At 39.4% G+C, this 19,174-nt stretch overlaps 1 protein-coding gene across 9 annotated transcripts in view; it reads left to right on the top strand.

Moving 5' to 3' along the window:
* The window catches only part of MCTP2 (multiple C2 and transmembrane domain containing 2), a 438,899-nt gene that overhangs the window by 396,316 nt on the left and 23,409 nt on the right, over positions 1-19,174 (top strand). For all 9 annotated transcript variants that reach the window (XM_088789331.1, XM_074317382.2, XM_019726683.3 and 6 more), the window contains one exon: positions 16,481-16,603. In XM_088789331.1, coding sequence (XP_088645457.1) covers positions 16,481-16,603 — 123 coding nt within the window. The remainder of the gene's footprint in view (positions 1-16,480; positions 16,604-19,174) is intronic.

Below are 19,174 nucleotides of genomic sequence, written 5' to 3'. Positions count from 1 at the left end.
TCTGGATGAGGGTTAAGCTTGTTCCAAGAGGCTCTGGGGGAAAGAACCCTCATTACGTGAGTGGGAATGGTTCTCAGTCATAGCCATGATATTCACAAGAGATGTAGCCAAAGGTGGACACATCTGTCACATCTTTGGGGGAACACGCCAGATCCTGGGACTCACACGTGTATGACATCCTTCGAATCCAGCCTCATGGGGTGGAAAACCTCAGTGTCTGGTTCTAGGCTGAGCCCCCAGTTGAAGTCTATTTCCCCGACACATACACTTTTGGGGGAAGCTCTTAGATGATGTACAAGGGTAGATGATATACAAGGGGAGAGTGAAGGCTAAAAACAACCAGATGAAAGGGCCCTGAAAGGAATCTATACTTTTTAGATTCTCTTAAAGAATTCTAGGTTGTTTAAAAGAAGGAATTGGAGTAGTGTAATGATCTCCATTAATATATTCTTTCAAAATGTCTCAAAACAGTCGTGATGAGAGAGCTAGACCCCTATTTCTAATGTATGGGGGGGTGCTTTGTTATATAGCCCCATGTTTCAGTGCAAATACATTATGTAATGATAATTAAGATGAATTTGTTCTCAAAAGATAATTTTGCACTGTGATGTTTGTGTTGTATTACCAATTATATGTATGGTTTGGGGGTTTGTTTTGCTTTGGGTACTTACATTTTACAAACCCCAGTATTATCTGCTAAAAGACCCCAAATTATATTATGGCCTAAATGCATTCATTTTTTTCATATGACAATAAAGCTTTTATTGACAGATGGCATCATTAGAAGATTACTTTAAATAGCCAAGTTCTCTTACTGCTGTAATAAAAGGACAGCATTTATGTAGTTTTGTTTTTCCGCCAGTCTGTCAGGCACACACCTCTTGCATCAAGGGAGCCAAGTGTGTGGGGCATTGATGGATTCCTTATTTTATTAAATTTTTTCTTGAACGTTTGATGTTAAAAGTAATCTAAATCTACCATATATCAATGGGCATCTTCATAAAGCTATGATTTTAACATCTGTGACTTTTTTTCCCTGAATTTTTCAAGTGTAGAAAAATGAAGAATTCACTCTTCAGAGTTGACAGAGCCTGCAAAATGGTACATGATTTAAAGCATCAATCAACCTCCCCCACCCCAGTAAGGTTAAAAGTTGCAAGTCTCTGCTTTCCTAGCGCCACCCCTTATTTAGCATATACAGAATGCTTCGTGCTTAGAGATCCTCGAATTGTGAGAAATGATTTCACGTGAAACTTAAAAACTTAAAAATAATAGCTGTAATAGAACTGACCCTTCCAAAACACACACACACACACACACACACACACACACACACACACAAACAAACACACTCACAGAGGACATTGGGATACCAAAAATTCCTCTGTTGAACATTTTGTGAGTGCATGTTAGTAAACATTTTATATGAGACCTTGAGGATTGTTTCTGTCTCTGATTCTTTCTGTGGCCCAAAGACCTTTTGAATTGGTAGAAATGACAACTACCATGAAAATTTTGATTCCAGATGGGCCGTTATTAACACAGTACTGATCAAATGTCTTTTTGATTCTTTAGATATTTATGTGTTAACTGTGTCTAAAAGATTTACTTTTTCTTTAAGTTCTAGCACCAAAGTCATTCACAATTAGATGTACCTGCCTTTGATTGAACTTTTCAGTGGCTGTTTCCATGGCCACCAAAAGTCACAATCGGGTGTGCAAAGCAGACATCACTGCCTGTTTGGTAGATGTTTGTGCCGTTGGGGCTCATAGGTTAACAATATTTCCGTAAAGCTGAAAAAATATCCACAGTTACAATAATCTTCTTGTCTGCATGAGAAGATATTTTTTAAATATCTTAAATGCATATATATGTATGTATATATATATTTATATGCAAAATATATAAATATATAAAGTGCTTAAAATATTTGACAGTTTGATTGATTTAACAGTTATAAAATTATTTCCCAAGTCTTCTTTTCACTGAAGACTACGTTATATACTTTCAAAAATACGTTAAAGTTTTTTTTTTTTTTCAGCATTTTTAAATAAGAACAATCCATTATGGCAAATTGCGATTATAATTTTTACAACATAATTGCCCCTTCTATTGATAGCTTCTCAGGCATTAACTAATGATGCCATTTAATAAAATTACAGTAATTGCATTAAATGATTATCTGTTGGAAATTTAAAAGGACAGCCTTAACTATTTTAGCATATTTTCATGTTTATATTTTCAACTTTATAATTGAATTGTATTTCCAGACAGAATCACAGCTACGCTGACTGAAATCTGTTGGTATTTTGGGAGCGTCCCAGTTTTGACTAGTATGCATTAGATCTTTATTTTTCTCCTCCTAGAACATGATGGCGTGCCAATCTTCACATAGCTGGAGGATAAGTGAACAGTTACCTGCTCCTTTTGTGTTATAGGTCCAGGCCCTACACGGGAATGCTGTCACTCCCTGCTGCCTTCCCAAGCTTCCTGTTGGGATGTACTTGCATGTACATCTCTGCCGTCTCTGGTTAGCAGCCAGTCTTTTGTCCGTTTCACTGAATTCAGTCTCGTTCATTCTACTGTCCAGAGAAACCTTATTGATTTGAACATGATCCTGCTATTAGGATCTTAAATCTTAGAGAAAGAAGACGGTAGAGATCATGTCAGTCCTTGACCCAGCCAATGCTCGATCACCTTCTTCTAACTTGCTCTCTTCCTCTCTCCCTCCCTCACGCTTTTCCTCCTTCTCACCCCGCCTACCCCTCCTCTCAACCTCTCCCCAGCATCCTTTCCCAAGGCCTTTGCAGACCCCCTATTTTCTCTCCTCTACCTTTCCTCCACCACCTTCCTCTTCTATTTTAAACCACAGTGGTAACCTTTTGATGATTAAAGCACACCATAAGAAAAATTAAATTTGCGCTATGGGGTTGTGTCAAATTAGGTAAGAAGCATGGAAATGCTGTATGAAGACTTGCTGAGGACGTGGGTAGAAGATAGGGTAGAAATGCAAGTCACTCTATTATATGCCTTGTAATTCATATTTGAGAGTCGACTATGTCTGGTTCTAATGGATGTGCATGCAGCCACCAAATACCAAAGCACGTGGGGCTGTGCTTAAGGCTGCGATAGTACTTTTCATGTTTGACCCAGTAAATTAAGTTTATCCCATCAAAAATAGGCCAGTTATCAGAACAGTCATGAGGGTATAAATACAGCCTAGGGAATATAGTCAATAATGTTATAATAAGAATGTAAGGTGTCAGACAGGTTCTAGACTTCCTGGTATGGCTACTTCGTAAGTTATATAAACGTCGAATCACTGCACTGTCCATCTGAAACTAATGTAATGCTGTATGTCCACTGTCACTGAAAAATAAAACATTTCAATAGGAGAGATTATTTGCATGACCTAATACTCCAATGTCATCTGCTGAAGCAGGAACATAGCTGCAGTGTAACATAGCTGTAGAACTAAAGGATTCCTTTAGGATGTTGTGAGCTGCAGAATCGCTGTAGCCCAGTCTCTTATCTTTGTAATAGGTCCTTACTGCTTGCTATAGTGTGGGGTACACAGCAAGCATCTAATCAATGCTTCTTGGAGGAATGCTGGAGCTAGTGCAAGCCAGCTGTTGCCAGATCCTGCATTCTTTTTATTCTGTAACAGCCTGTGACCCCATCAGACCGCAGAATCCGTAGGCAACCTAACGACTTTATCATAACCGGGTCTGAGGGGCGTTTTCCTAGCGTTTTCTTGACCCTGCCCAGCAGCAGAATTGGGGAAGGAGGGAGGAAGCTGGTAAAGCTCTAACCCTGATCCACAGGCCCTGAATTGCTGTGTGTGTAGGGGGGATTGGGGGGGTTAGTTCTGATTCTTACAGAGCTGAGTGCTTCTTCCCCGCTCCCATCTGTTGTCTGTGTGACACCTGGGTGTGCAAACATTTTGTATGGTGCAAAAATGAAAAAGAATATTTAGAAATATGAGAAGGAGGGTTGGAGGGATGGAGAGAAGAACAGGGAGAGGCATGGAGAGAAAGGGGGAGATGGGGAAGGGGGAGGGAACTTGAGCATGGATGTGTGTGAAAACAGTTAGAACCAATTTCCTGCTTCGGTTTTGACCTGTTGAAGTACCATGCCCAGCACTTATATTTATGGCTAATTTGATATTACCTTCTTTGTGGTCCGAGCTTTGTCATTTGTTCCTAAGCTGTCATTTTTATTAGTCTCCCTGGCTGATCTTTGGGGCTCCCCATCAGGTGGCATGTGTTCTCCTTGTCCGGCTGGGCTTGGCAAGCCGATGGCCCTTTTATTGCTGTGTGATGCAGGCCTGCTTTGCTGGGGTGGCCTGTAATTAGACCCACCACAGGTGACAGTTACAAGAGAGCCTGGAAATCATTCTAGCTGCCTGATCTGATGTTTATGGAGAGAAACCTTCTTTTGGTCTGGTTAGGGTTTACTGTGCTGTATTGTACTTTCCCATTTGATTTATGGTTAGGGTGTGTTTTGCTCTCTCTCCTCCTACCCTGGCGTTGCGGCATGGGCTTTTTAAGGCATAGGGGGATGATTTTCACTGGCCTAATATGCTAGCTTTCACGTTTATTAAAAAAAGGTACAAAGAAAAAATTAAATCAGTCTAATTCAGCATATCATCTAAGCTGTGTTTCTGTACACTGTTAATTGTTTTAATCTCAGCCGAATTTTCTTCAACCTTGTTTTGGGCCCTTTAAAAAATGGCATTCTATTTCTGCCCAAGCTTTTTAAAATTTTTGTTTCAACTTATTGCTAATTATGCTTCATTATGTCAAAAAAAATATCTATATTGATATAGCTATAGATCTAGATATACACTTCTCACCTCAATTGGTGTTTGAACCAGATCCCCGCGGCTACGTTTTTAAGTCTAGAAAACCATGGAGTTATAGAATATTAAATGGGAGGTTCCATAGGGGAAGAAACCGAAGGCTTCGGTAAAGTGATTTTCCCAAGTGATTTTCGGGACTCATTAGCATAGAGGGTTCCCAACCCCTATACCTTATTTGCATCGTGTGGCTTTTGTGTTCAGAAACTTTGGAATCATGCTTTTAGTTCATGAGTATCAAACGTATCTACACAGCATCAATGGCTCTTGTTAGTATACTTTTTTTAAAAACACATTTTTCCCCTACGTCATCATTGCCCCTCCCAAGGGAGGAACATGCTCTGGAAGAACAGAAATCCATATTGTGAGTCAGGTGACTGGTCCATCTGTGACAGCGGACGGATATGGATGGTGACTATGGATGGTAGCAGTGCCGACGATGGTGTTTGTGTTCTAGAGGTGTTTACGTTTTGACTTCTGCGATTAATACTGATTCTTACCGAGTTACAGTAACACTGGTCGTGAAATGTTAGCTCACATTTGTTTTCCGTTTAATGAGCAACAGCATAGTAAGTAGGAATTTTCTGAAAGCCACATTTCTTTTGCTCTGGTATAAGCCAGGTACATGTACTTACAAATGGTTTTGTAAACTATTCCATAGCCAGAGCTGCTTTCTTTGGAAACCATCGAAGTCCTCACATTTTCTTAAGGAAATTTCTATAGGCTAATTTCCCCCTCAGAATTCTACTTTGCAAAATGGACAGTGTGATGTGTTTTGAGCTCTTAACAAATTAGCTGCTTGTGGCTTCAGACACCTGTGTCTCTCAGTAAATTTAAGTTCGCATTTCATTGGTGATTTTCACACTTTTAGTAATGCGAGTGTCTTCAAAGAAAAAAGAATTGATTTCCTGGAAATTTAGTGCACACGCATTCATGCCACACACACAAAAGGTGGGGAGGATGAGTAAGAAAGAAAGGGAAAGGGAAGAGCAAAATAGCTTGACCCTTAAGCATAATCCTGCAGGTGGCGATAGAAACTCATAAATGATGAAAATCCCAGCGGTAAATTTCTGTGGACTGCTTTTTGGGGATTTTAAATTCAACAATTTATTTTTACTTTGATACAATCATCTACAAACAGAAATCATTACGAGTAAAAATATGAAATTTCCATGTCATGTAATCTCTGTTTTTATAGTCATTTTCTCCAATATTCTATGGCATGTTCACCTTTATGCACAAGGGATAAGAGCTAGATTATTGCCGAGTTGGTACAGAATTCCTATGGCAAATAACCTTATTAAGTCTTTTTTTTTTCTTTTTTCCTTTCTTGACATATAGCTAAAACTGTATGCCTGTGCCATTGGTGAGGTTTATAAAATCCATTGCTATTGAATGTTAAGTTGCTTAGGCATAGTGGTGTGTGTGTGTGTGTGTGTGTAGATACATGTTCCATTCAGAGTATCAAATCCAATTGCTTCCAAAGGGCATTTCTTCCTTAGCTAATTGTTGAAGGTTAGTTTTACTCTGAGCGTGATCATAAAAAATTTGAAAGTTATTTTACCCAGAGATCAAAACACAGCATCAACAATTTCTTTTAAAACATTAGAAAACACATTGTGGGTAGGATAACATTTTTTCAGTTATTTTTATTTCATTTTGGACAATAGCCATTATCAAAGCAAAGTTAAAACATTCCATAGATCTTTCTTTCCTGCTAATTAAGGTTCAAAAGTTCTTAAAGTGCTTTTTGTGAATATATATTTTCATTTGCCCTTTTTTTCCTTAAGTGTGGGTTTGCGACTGCTAACGCTAAAGCGATTTGCTTAAACATAAAGCTAATTTTCAGCTCTCTTTTTTTCTTGCAGTCTCATTTAAAAAACCTTTGCAGTGCACATTTTCAAGGGGGGACCGTCTTAATTCTAAGAAAATGTAATTCTTTTGGTTTAAATGCTTTAGACTTTAGTATTGAGTGTCATCAACAGAGAACTATGATGGTCTGGAGCAAATTATTTCAGTCTTGTGTCCCTTCTGAGCATTTTACTAAGTCTTATGGTGACGTTCAAAACCAATAAGGTCTTGTATACCATACCATCAGATACAGAATATTTCTTATACTAGAAGGGGCGGGGGGTAGAAAAAAAGAAAAGAAACCTTCTAGCTTTCTTATATTCTGTTTCAATTGCTATTCCAATTACTCATGAGGGACAAGAGTGGAAAGTAAGTCAGACCCTCGGAAAACCTATTTCGCAGCCTTCATAGAAAGAATATTCAGTTCTCTGCTCTGTTAGCAGCTGACCAAAATCTAATCCATTAAAAAAAATATATCGTGGTAAGCAGTTCTTGAAAATGTTTATAATAAATGGTAAAAGCCAAGCATCCACTGCGAGATTAGCAGTTGGAACAGGATGTATTCATCAGGAAATAGGTTATTGCCTGACCAGTGCGTCCTGACGCGTAACCTGCAGGATAAATGAAGATTTGAAAGCTTGCAGTGCAAGGAGTTTATTTGATTTCCCCCCTTTGCTTTCTTTCGCATATTACCATGTTGTTTATCGCACATGGCGCGTTCCTCAATGAATCTATTATGAAGTTCATTTTATAGACAAAAAGCGTCGAATGTTTGGGAGGTTGCCCTTCCTTCCTCAGGCTCCTCCAATGACTTATGCATATTAATGTAACCAACTCACTTTTACAGAACGGACTTTGGAGCTTGAAAAAAATAGTGAGAGAATTGTGAAAGATTATTTTCCAGAAATTTGGACTCCCCCCCACTCCTATCTTAAAGATACAGGAGATTCCACTGAGGGTTATGGTGATTTTCCTGCTTTTTGCTTGATTGCAGTCCTGTCTCAGAGCTAGGGGACAGCAGTGATGAATAATACCTTCTACGTGGATGATACCTATAGTAACACACGGAGTGACTAAGAAATCAAATACCCTGGCTAAAAAGCCTTAGGGAAGCATTCTGTGTCTGAGGTCTGATCTATTGTCTGGGAGGTCGGAGCGTGTTAATGCACTCTGCAAAGATTACACTCCCTCTCTAATTGCTCCGACACTTCCTTAAAAGATTTAAACAGTCTGGAAAGGTGACGCACCTTGTCAATTTTTGTCTTCTGCCTGCCGTTGAAGTTTATCTGTCTTTCCACTGAGACCACTAGATCAAGTAACCCAGGCCATGTCCAAGGCGTAAACTCTGAATGGAGAGTGAACGCAATGAGAGATGTTATTTACAGCTCCATGATGACTTGCTCTTTAAATTCTTTGCATTCCATTCTGGTGTTTACATTGTGAAAAAACGACAGCATATCTGTGTTCAAGAAGGGGGCGGGTGGGGAGGGCTGAAAAGAGTCCACGGGTGCACAGTGACTTCTGATCACAGAGTTGTTTTCATAATCTTTTCTCGATGCCGGAAGGCCCAGTATGGCATTTTGCATTTAGGTTATTTCAATTGAAGACATGGGCAATAGTGATCTTTATTTTAGCATTTCCCCTGTGCCTGTTCCCCCACCAACACAGCAACACACTCACACACACACACTCACACACACGCACGCTCAGTCACTCCATTCGGAAATGTTTAACCTGAATTAGCTATGACCGACCCACACATAGTACCTGATATCTTTATCCATGCCATCATTCTACATTCCAAACGTTGTGCCAACACACTTTAACTCTCCTCCCCCTCTAAGAGAAGGCCCACTGGATCCTGGGCGGCCCGAAGCCGACATGGTAATTTTGTCAGACGCTGTCTCTCTTGCGTTGTTTGGATTATAACTCAGTATTTTCTGAATGACACTGAAAAGCTTCCAGAGAGGTTTTAGCAGGTCTTTTCCCCATGGTCGTTTAGGAAATATTGGGAATCTGTATGTTTGCGAGAGCACATGGAACTCCTTTAATTCACAGTCTGTGTTGCTGTAGGAGTGGGGAGAGCAAGCTTGTGTTTTGCCCTGAGCAGTTTCTACCCACGGTGCACAGTTGCATCATTGAGAGGTAAGAATTCCTCTTAGATCAGTTCAGATTGCTAATATATGTGGCCGAGAGCCTGCAATATAATATACATATGTATATATATTTCAATATAATATTTATATAGCTTCCTTGGGAGGATTTCCTGTAATTTAAGATGGTAGTCTGAATGATGGGTGTAGAAGGATTTTTTCTTTTTTTTTCTTTATTCTTTTTTTTTTTTTTTTAAAGAAATCCTTGTTTGTCCCATGGGATTTTCACACTTTTCAGCTGACCGCACTGTATTTTATTCATACTGTATAAAGCTGTCAATGTATTCGTTATATGTGTCTCCTGAAGACTCTGAGCAGATGACGAGAACAATTGCTAGAGGGGGGAAAACACATTTGGATCAACATCTTCAGAAGAGAATTTCTGTAGTGTCTCCTGCTCCTGCATGGACCGTCCCTTGCACGTTTTCTTCGTGCGCGTTCTCTCACACTGTCGGCAGATTACACTGAATGTTTCATCTGTATATAAAAATTAAAAATTCAAACAAAAATCTGGCCCACATGAAGAACAAGCCCTTTGGGCATATGGCTCATTATGCATATTCGTTTAATTACTAAAACACTTGGGATGGCTTCCCTGCCCTTGCTTTCAACTTGCAAAGTTGGATCTCTTCTCTTGCACAGAAAATGTAGCACAGAATTCTGTTCTGAAGGAGAAAATAAAAGAGAGAGAGAGAGAGAGAGAGAGAGAGAGAGAGAGAGAGAGAGAAAGAAAAAAAAGAGAGAGAAAAGGAAATAATAGTAAAAAAAGAGCCTTTGAAGAAATTATTGGAATTCACCAAAAGGAGGTATGATTCTCAGGATGAGACTTGATAAAAGTAGGAATTGCTTTCTAGTCTCCTTCTCCCTCCCATGTCTCCCCTGCCCCTGCATGCGGGGTTTTACTGTGGTTAGTTTATATGTATGCGAGCGGGTGGGAATGCCAGACCTAGGATTTAGATTTCAAGTACGTTTCTTCAGAGCGACTCAAGTCTCAGGACGAAGCTAAGTTTTATTGGCTGGACAGGGAGTGCTATGCAAGTGTGACTTTAATTGATTTTTTTCGGGGCAAACAGGTGGTGATAGTTTAGACATGCCCTGGCCCCAGTGCCCCTCCGAATTTGGGGCCGTGTGCACATAGTAGCTTTATTAAAATAAACAGTCTCCTGGCTCTGTTGTTACCTGAACATGTGCCTCTTGGTTTTTAAAGCTCTTTTCAACTATTTGCAGTCTGTGTTTAAATGGATCAGATCCTAAAAAAGCTGGGGAAGACTTTATTTTTCTCTTCATGTCATCAAACTTATCATTTTTTTCCTGTTTGCAATTAGAGACATGAGAATTCAAACATCTTCTTTAAATGGGATCATTGTTGTTTTCCATTTTTTTTTGTTTGTTTTTTGTGTTTTTTTTTTGGTGTTGGTGGTTGTTTTGAGCACATTTACATGATGTAACAGATTTTTGAACAGAACAGGCCAAAAATTGAATTATTGAACATGTAGCTGGTGGGTTTTGATTTGGACTTTTATTTTGGTGATCAAAGGATGGTTTAAGTGAAGAATTGATTTTGTGTGTGTGTGTGTGTGTGTGTGTGCACATACATGCTTAAAGACTGCATTTTGGGTTTCTCCCTGGTTTATAGTGTTATCTCAGCATCACGGGAAAACGTTTTGAACTCCTCCTGATAACAATAAATTCAGGACTCCCAAAAGCATTTCTATGGAAAGGAAGATCCAAACCCTGGCATCGTGTCTGTTTTTAGTGGCAAGAATGTGTGGCTCTGATACAAACACAATTTTCTTTTTCATTAAGCAAATAGGTAGTCTGTCTGAGTGACGGGAGACCATCCAAGCCATTCTGGATACGGTTCCTACAGGAATTGGACTTGGCTATAAATAGCATCGCTCTCTAACCACTAGTGGAGGGTTCCAGAACTGAGGCACCTTCGCCTGTTTTAAGCACATTGAATACACGCAGTGCTGTTGCAGGCCTCATGCTAACTTATTGCAACCCTGCTTCTTTTAGTGCCAGAAATAAAGCTGCAAGTGGAGTAACTTAATACAGAGAGCTGCTTTCCTCTATCGCTGCACTAATGCTAATTAGATACACTTGCTTTATTACCCAGAGCGTTGTTTTTTTCTTCCTTCCCCCTATTCATTCTGATCCAATCTTTCTACGAACATGAAGGAGTAAGTCCTAAGTGTTAAGTTGAAGCTTTTAGTCACAGTTGCAGCCTCATGCTCGTGGGCCCAAAGTCAGAGAACACTTTTCGAGAATGCTCGTCCACTTAGAGTACAATTAGAGCCCCATTGGGCTTCTGCCTTGGAGGGTGGCCCCCCCCAGTGCCAACAGTGATGCCTCTGGAATGAGTGAGAGACACTTATCGGTACATTTAATGGAATTTTTTTCTTGACCTCTTCAAGATCCTCAGCTTTATGGGGGAATAAATAAATGTGTGAGGATTTATTTTTTTCTCCCTTCCTTTAATCAGAGCAGAGAATTTGCTGATGGCTTTGAAAGGCGTATTTACCAAAATCAGACTTTCAACTGCTCAATTACTAGCTTCTGCAAAAAGGCATAATGAGAAATTTATTGCCTGATTCTAGACCTGAGATTATGATCATTTTAGGGGAGAAAAAAAGCCAATAGTTGTAGCATATTAGATGCTTGCGTTCTTTCTTTTGGTTTTAGTGCTTTTCTACTTTTTGACTGACTACTCTGCCAGTATAGAGTGGTGTGGGGATTTCTATTGGGCCAGAGGTGATTGTGTGACTTTTTTTCCATTTACGTGAAATCATCACAAAATGTAAAGGATAGGATAGCCAGTAGCATGATGCAAACAGTAGGATTTTCATAAATGTTTCATATTTAAGAGGGAATATATATATTTAGTAAGAAACTTGTGTATCCGTACAGGTTAGAAGCATTTTCTTTCCGTTTTTTTTAAAAAATCCTTTTAGTACACCCAAGAAAGTTTAAATGAAAGTCAACAAAAACTCCAAGTCTTGAAGAATACACTCTAAAAATCTCTAATTTATATTTAATACTAGGATTATGTAGAATTTTTATGTATAGACTTCCTCAAAATCAGAATGGAATTACTACATTCTCTGTAGAAATGTTTGTTGTAGTGTTATTGGGAAACTGACACTTTGAAAATTATATACCTTCTTTATTTAAATAGTCAGAGAAGATAATAAAAGTGAAAAGCGCATACCCCAGGCATTTTTCTGCAAAAATACTAGGAATAAACTATCAGTTGGGTCATTCCCACACAAAACTAAAACTAGTGGATGGAGTTTTGTCTCTAAGAGACAAAGAAAGTCACCCAGTTTGATTCCCACTCCCCATTCCCCTGGCAATGAACTGATTAGTTCATTCTATGTCATGTACAAATGGTCAAAGATAGTACTAAATAAATACCAGAAATTGTATATTTTGATGCACCTGAATCTCCAGAGAAGAGACACCTAATGGGTGTTGATTCGGTAAACTTTCTATATCTCATGGCAACCAGAATATGGATTGAAAGCACAGGTTGAAATATGAAGGCTTTATTAGCGGACGGGGGGTGGGGTGGGGTGGGGGAGTCAGAGTTAGGACAGGAACAGTTTGGGGGCCTGATCCACGCTGAGGTTTGCCGAAGCCTTTCTTTCATGTTTGGGGTCTGTTTCCCTTACCGCTTTCTAGAAGGAACCTGGACCTGTCATAATTCCTCTAGGTGTGTTCACCCCTTCACATTCTACTGCTTTATTAGTTTTCGATTGCTCCTGTAGCAAATTATCATGCAAGTGGCTTTAGACAACACAATTTATTATTTTGTAGTGCTGAAGGTCAGAAGTCTGCCCCACGTCTCACTGGGCTAAAGTCAAGGTGTCAGAAGGGCTGTGTTTCATTCTGGTGGTTCTGGAGGTTTCTTTCCTTTTCCAATGTTGAGAGGCTACCCACATTCCTTGGCTCACGGCTCCTTCCTCCAACCTCAGATCCATCCAGCGCACATTGCTGAGCCTTCCCATGGCACACCTCTGACCTTGCTTCTTCCTTCACATCTTTTCCTGACTTTCTTCTTCTGCCTCGGTCTCTACTTTGAAGGACCCTTGTAATTGCATTGGATTCAACCATATAACCCCTGGCGATGTTCCTGTGCCCAGGTCAGACTACTAGCAACCTTAACTCCCTCTGTCACCTTAATGCTCCTTTGCAATGTGACATATTCACAGGTTCTGAGGAGTAGGACATGGATGTCCTTAGGGTACCATTATTCTGCCTACCACAGCCAGCTCCTTCGTTACTGTCTTCTGTTTACGTTGATGTCTGAGGGATAAGGATTTCTGAAGACCACACTGGGTCCTTACATAGGAAGTGACTTTAAAAGGCTTACATCTGGGAGAAGGAAAGAGGTTACAGACCATGGACATTTGAACCTGTGAGTGGCTGGGAGGACTGCAGTTACAAACATATGGAAGTCACATGTTATCTGCAACTTCTGAAAGATTTGGGTGTTTGATGTTGCTCAGTCTGCTTCTCCTGTAGCTACTAGTATATGTGTGGAGGGCAGGAGGTGGGTGAGGAAGCTAGGAGCCTGTCCACCCTGTAGATTGTGCATATGAGAACCCCAGTGGGGAAAGGAATAGATGGGCTACTTTCAGAGGCCCACCCAACGGGGTAAGGTGGCTGGGAATGACTTGAAGGGTTGTCCAGGACTCAGAAGGAATTCCTGGTGTGTGGGTGAGTGTAACTGGCCTCAAAATCCGTGGTGTTTCTCCACGTGACTTCCCACAGTTAATCAAATTCCAAGCCATGTTTAAAGAACCAACAAAAACCTATATTTTCTGTGAAACATCCCTTAGCATTCCAGACAAAAGTATACTTGACCTTTCTTCTGGGCTATTGCAGTTTCTTCCTAACATTCCCATAATGCAGGATACTTTGTTACCTGCATTATCTAGTTAAATATTAGATCCTGTTACTGTGTTTTCCAGAAAATAAGACCGAGCCAGACCATCAGCTCTAATGCATCTTTTGGAGCAAAAATTAATATAAGACCTGGTATTATATTATATTAGTATTATGTTATATTATACCCAGTATTGTATTATACCCAGTATTGTATTATATTATATTATACCCCGTATTATATTATTATATTATACCCAGTATTGTATTCTATTCTATTATACCCACTCATATTAAAATAAGACTGGGTCTTATATTAATTTTCACTCCAAAAGATACATTAGAGCTGATGGTCCAGCTAGGTCTTATTTTCAGGGGAACACAGTATTTTTCTATTTAAAAATCCATAAATGACTTCCCGTTTCCTTTATAACCACATCTCCAACTGGGCACCATGTCATCCAGAGCTTTCCATCCCTGACCCCTGCTCAGTCCCCTGACCTCATCTCCAGTCACATCCTTCTAGGTTCCAGCCCTGCATGACGTTTTATCATCTCTAGGCTTATGAAGCCTTTAAAATTTTTTTACCCTTATCACATCTTTTGTTTATAGTTTCCTTCTCCTACTAAACTATTAATCTACTCCAAACACTGCCATTCTTTAGTATCCAGCTGAACACAAAGTGATAACCAAATCAGTGTCTTCTCTTGAACCAGTGAATGACTTCAGTGCTTTTCTACAGAAAGAATTGGTAGAGGCCAAACAAACTTTATCTCGCGTGTGATTTTCTGCATGCTTATACCGCTATCCATTTCACTTGGACTCATTCATTCATTTGCTTTAAGAAGTATGATGATGATGGTGACGCTTCACTTCCTGTATTTCTTTACACTTTACCTGCTTGAACCTGTCGGCGTTTGGGTTTGTAACCCCTGGCAACGGTTAACATTCTGAAACTGGTGTAAAATTAGGCAGTGTTTCACAGCCTAATACATGTGATACAAGAAAATAAATTGTATCCCCTTCACAGATTAGTTGAGGAAACAATGTATCAAGGGATAGGACTTGACATAGGGTTTTCTGTGTTTTGTTTTAAATAGGGCTTTGGAGAGTTATTCAGACACTTGGCTTCATGTAATTTGGCTCTTTTCTAGTCTTAAATCCATTGTCAAAGAAAGACAGGCTCTAAAAAAAATCTCAAATGAGGGGATTCCAAAGTATTGGGGGAAATAGTGATGTCATTTCACTTGCTGTCTTGTTATCCTATCTTATTAATAAGAACGAATGCATATATTGAAAATGGACATTTGAAGCATTTTAATTAAATTCAGGAATTAGACAGTGATATCCCTCTCAATGGTTTTATTTAACATTGCTTTGTTTTTAATAATGAAATTAAGTATGAAAAAAGTAAGTTGCAGATATTAGAAAAGAGAAAACAGAAGTGATTCTTTATTTGAAGATTGTGTGACTTTATTCTGAGAAACCCCAAAAGAATGGTGAAATGAAAAGCTATTTGAAACAATAAGAAAATTCAGTGAAGTTACTAATTTAAAAAAATGAATATGTACACATCATTAGCTTTTATAGGCTAACAATTACCCATTTGAAAAATATAGTGGAAGAAATGATTAAATTTACAATAGCAACGAAAAAATAAGCAATAAATATATAATATCTACAAAAACAAAATATTTATATAGTAGAAAAGGTTTTACTAATAGGTAAAACAAATACTGCATTTGGAAACGAGGATTCAATATTTAAGATGCAATAACTTGCCCCTTATAAGTTGATGTGTTACAAGAACAACTTTTTTCAGCACGTACCGGTATGAGCTGACAGCTAATAACCACAAATTATCTTATTTCATCTTCTGGACTACCTGTGAGTTTGAAAAGAAAGTGAGGCTCATGTTTTGAAGTAATGTGTCCAAGAGTTGATTCCTGCCTCATGAAATAATTACCATGTGTTCTTTTCTTATTTGTCCTACTAATTAGTGTGTCCCTTGGAGGTAGGCGATGTCTCATTTGCATTCATGTCTCCAGGGACCATTGTAGCGTAGGCTCGGGTTCAGACCCAAGCTCCTGCTTATCCTTTCCTGGTAGGGATCACAAATTCAGAGGCTGGTAGAAGTTGGGCAGGTTAAGTGCCTACCTGGTCAGATGGAGGCAGTACTAGCGTATCAGATTCTTATGGCCAACCAGCCTCAAAATTGGAAAACTTTAAGATTTTTAAAGAGACTTTGGAAATATGAAGTTTTTATCTGAGATATCTGGATTTTTAAATATCTGCAGCCAATTTAAAAAGTAATCCCTTGCTCCAATTCAAATAAACCTTACTGTTGGCAGAATTTGGTCTGGGGCTTACCTCTTGGAGACCGTGGATTTCTCCATACTACTTTACCTCCATTCTAGGAACAAAAAATAGGGTTGATAGGGTTATGGGGTTTCCAGGTACGGGGCTACTGAATCGGTCTATTCCAGAGTGTGACTGGCAAACTCATTTCTATTATATATCTTCCTCAGTCTACTACCAGTTCTAAAACGGTTAATCATTACGTGTGTGTGTGTGTGTGTGTGTGTGTGTGTGTGTTAACCTGTTTGTTTCTAAACGCTACTATAGAGAGAGAGCCCCTGGTTGAATTTCCTTAAGTCAATGACTAGGAATTTAAGATTGCTTCCATACTGTTTCCTCAAGCAGTGATTTGGTCTTTTCTCCCAATCAGGTGTTTTTGGTCACGGTCTGGAATTTTGAACTGTACATGATCCCCCTGGCATTACTGCTGCTCTTTGTGTACAATTTCATCAGACCCACGAAAGGGAAGACCTTCAGCATCCACGACAGCCAGGTAAGCAGATCCCATTAACTGACATTTGACTAGAGGAAAATGCGGGCACAACAATAAACCAGCACCACCTGAGCATAGTACGTAGCGCAGGTGCATTTGGTTTGAGACTTGAGGAGCCCCCCTGCACACATATCCATGTCCTAGTGGAGATCTTTGATGCAATCTGGAGCCTTCTAGGGCATCTTCCGTTTCTGAGTCTTGGTCCACATTCTTAGCCTGAGGAGAGCCCTCTGCTTCTTGGTCAAGATTTCCGGGCCAACAGAACATGTCTGTGTGCACATCTGGTTCTCCGTAAGGTGACTGCAAAGAACATTCTCAACCACCAGAGAAAAGCCTTTGGTGGCTCCCCGAGAGCAGGTGGGCATGGGCCCCTCTATGCTTGAGTGTCCACATTTTTGTTGTAAATCTCAAACTTCCCTTGGTTGAAGGAAGCCCCAGCAAGGTCTCTTCTGAAGGAAGCCCCAGCATCCACTTTTTCTCCACTCTCCTTCCTCTATTCCTCTCCTCCCTGCCCAGAGGATGTTTTCCTGCTGTGCATGAGCAGGACTTTGTATTTAGGGACTTGTGTCATGGTATAATCTTGGCACTTCCGATTCAAGGACCAAGTTTTAAAACAAAAATCTAAGGTTTGGAGACTTGATAGCAGATCAGCTTCACATTGGGTTTTTTTAAGACTCAAGAGCTAATCATCTTCACTCATCTTATAATGTTCTGATTTTTAAAAAAACTCAGAAATAATGGATATTCAAGGGATATTTGTGGTGTCCTTTGGGATATAGGGAAATTGGGGGAAATGAGTATTTTGGCAGGGAATAAAAACCTCAAGTAAATTCAAAATTCTGTCCTGTTTGATGCTTGATTGTTTAATGCATGGACACATATCAATAACGAGGGACCTAAAGATGCTAGAACCACCTAATAAATAAATACCTTTAAAGTAAATTTCGTTTAAGAACTAAGTTTCACCGAGATACAGATGAGGGAAATTTTTACAGAGAAACATCTGTAATAACAATGCTGTCCACTAACATTTTTACACTTTTTAATCAGATTTTATTTTTCCAGCTGTGTATGATGTATATGTTTATAGCCTGGGTATGTATTTGTTTATAGTATATATGAATGTATACATGGGTACCCAAGTATACTTTTATGTATATGTGTATGTAAATGTATACATGTGCATAAAAACCTTTTAATTACAAAACAGTTTCCAATTTATTACCTAATTTGATGTTGATAATGCAACCACGAAGGAGGCAAGAATTACTGTTTTCTTTTTATGCTCGGTGAAACTATGTAACTTTGGCTCAGATTGACGCAGTGATTGGCTCAAAGTCACACAGCAAGACTTTGTCTCTTCTACCTTGTGATTACAGTGGTGTTTCTCCGAGAACATGTTTTCATTAGGTTCAGGTTTTATCCATTTGCCTTCATGAAACATGCTCCCTGCTGATAGTGAAGAGGTTAGTTCTGCAGCATCTGTGAATACCACATACACCGCTAGTTGAAGTTCATGGGAATTCTGGGAGGTAATGTGGTACCAGCCCTGGAGAAATTGCTTGATGGCTGCTCAGTGGTTTTTTTTTTTTGGAGGATAGCCGAGTACTCTCTGGTTACTTCAGAGCTACTCCCTTTTAAGAGCATGATATTGACAAATCTTTTTTCTGTGGGAACAATGACATCTAAACAGCATGGCTGACCTTTGCAAGGTTAAGCAGACAGGTAAGTATTCAAGCTGAAAATAGACCCTGGTTTTCTAATACCTAGCTTTCTTTCCAAGCTCCTGAACCCATTTGATTATGAACCAACATGTGCTAGCTTTTCAATATTGCAGTGATCTGATGGAAATTTACCTATTAGATAGGCAAGATTTCTAAACGAATCTGAACCAGTCCATTTGCATCACAGCTGGTGCTGTGACCCCTGAACTAAAGCCAGGCGCCCTTTAGTCCAGATCAGAGCCTCAAGTTTCCTTCCCCCATCTGCCCCCCCCAAACCTGAAGCCCAAGGAAAACAATAACACTGTATAGAAACCTGTAACTTATTCTTGAGATTGATTATATTCAGACTAATGCATTTTCTACTGTCTAATGTTTCAGTAATGGCCCCAAAGGAAAAGAGAAATCATTATAACAATGAGCCTAGCACAAACGGAGTATGGTATTCTCAGCTTTAACGTAGCAGTTGGTTCATTTGTCAGAATAAGAACAAAACTGTTTGCAGAAAAAAGTACAACTCGGCATTGCGTTTTTTTTTTTCTTTTCTTTTTCCCCTTAAACTTTCATTTATTTTAAGTGTGTTTTTCCAGGACCCATCAACTCCAAGTCAAGTAGTTGTTTCAATCTAGTTGTGGAGGGCACAGCTCACAGTGGCCCACGTGGGGGTCGAACCTTGTTGTTAAGAGCACCACACTCTAACCAACTGACCTATCAGGCACCCTGGATTCCTTCAAAGGGCACTTGCCTAATAGCTTTATTTATAGTTAAGTTGTATGTAGATTATGTAAATTTTATTTATGGTTTTGCCACAGTATCCCTAAACTTGAAAAGAGTTACTTTCTAACGGGTC

Source organism: Rhinolophus sinicus, chromosome 13, assembly GCF_057876585.1.
Source record: "Rhinolophus sinicus isolate RSI-liver-muscle chromosome 13, RSI-T2T, whole genome shotgun sequence".
In the NCBI taxonomy this organism is placed as follows: Eukaryota; Metazoa; Chordata; class Mammalia; order Chiroptera; family Rhinolophidae; genus Rhinolophus; species Rhinolophus sinicus.
Note: the sequence above shows the minus strand (reverse complement) of the source record. Positions and strands in the feature narration are given on the sequence as shown.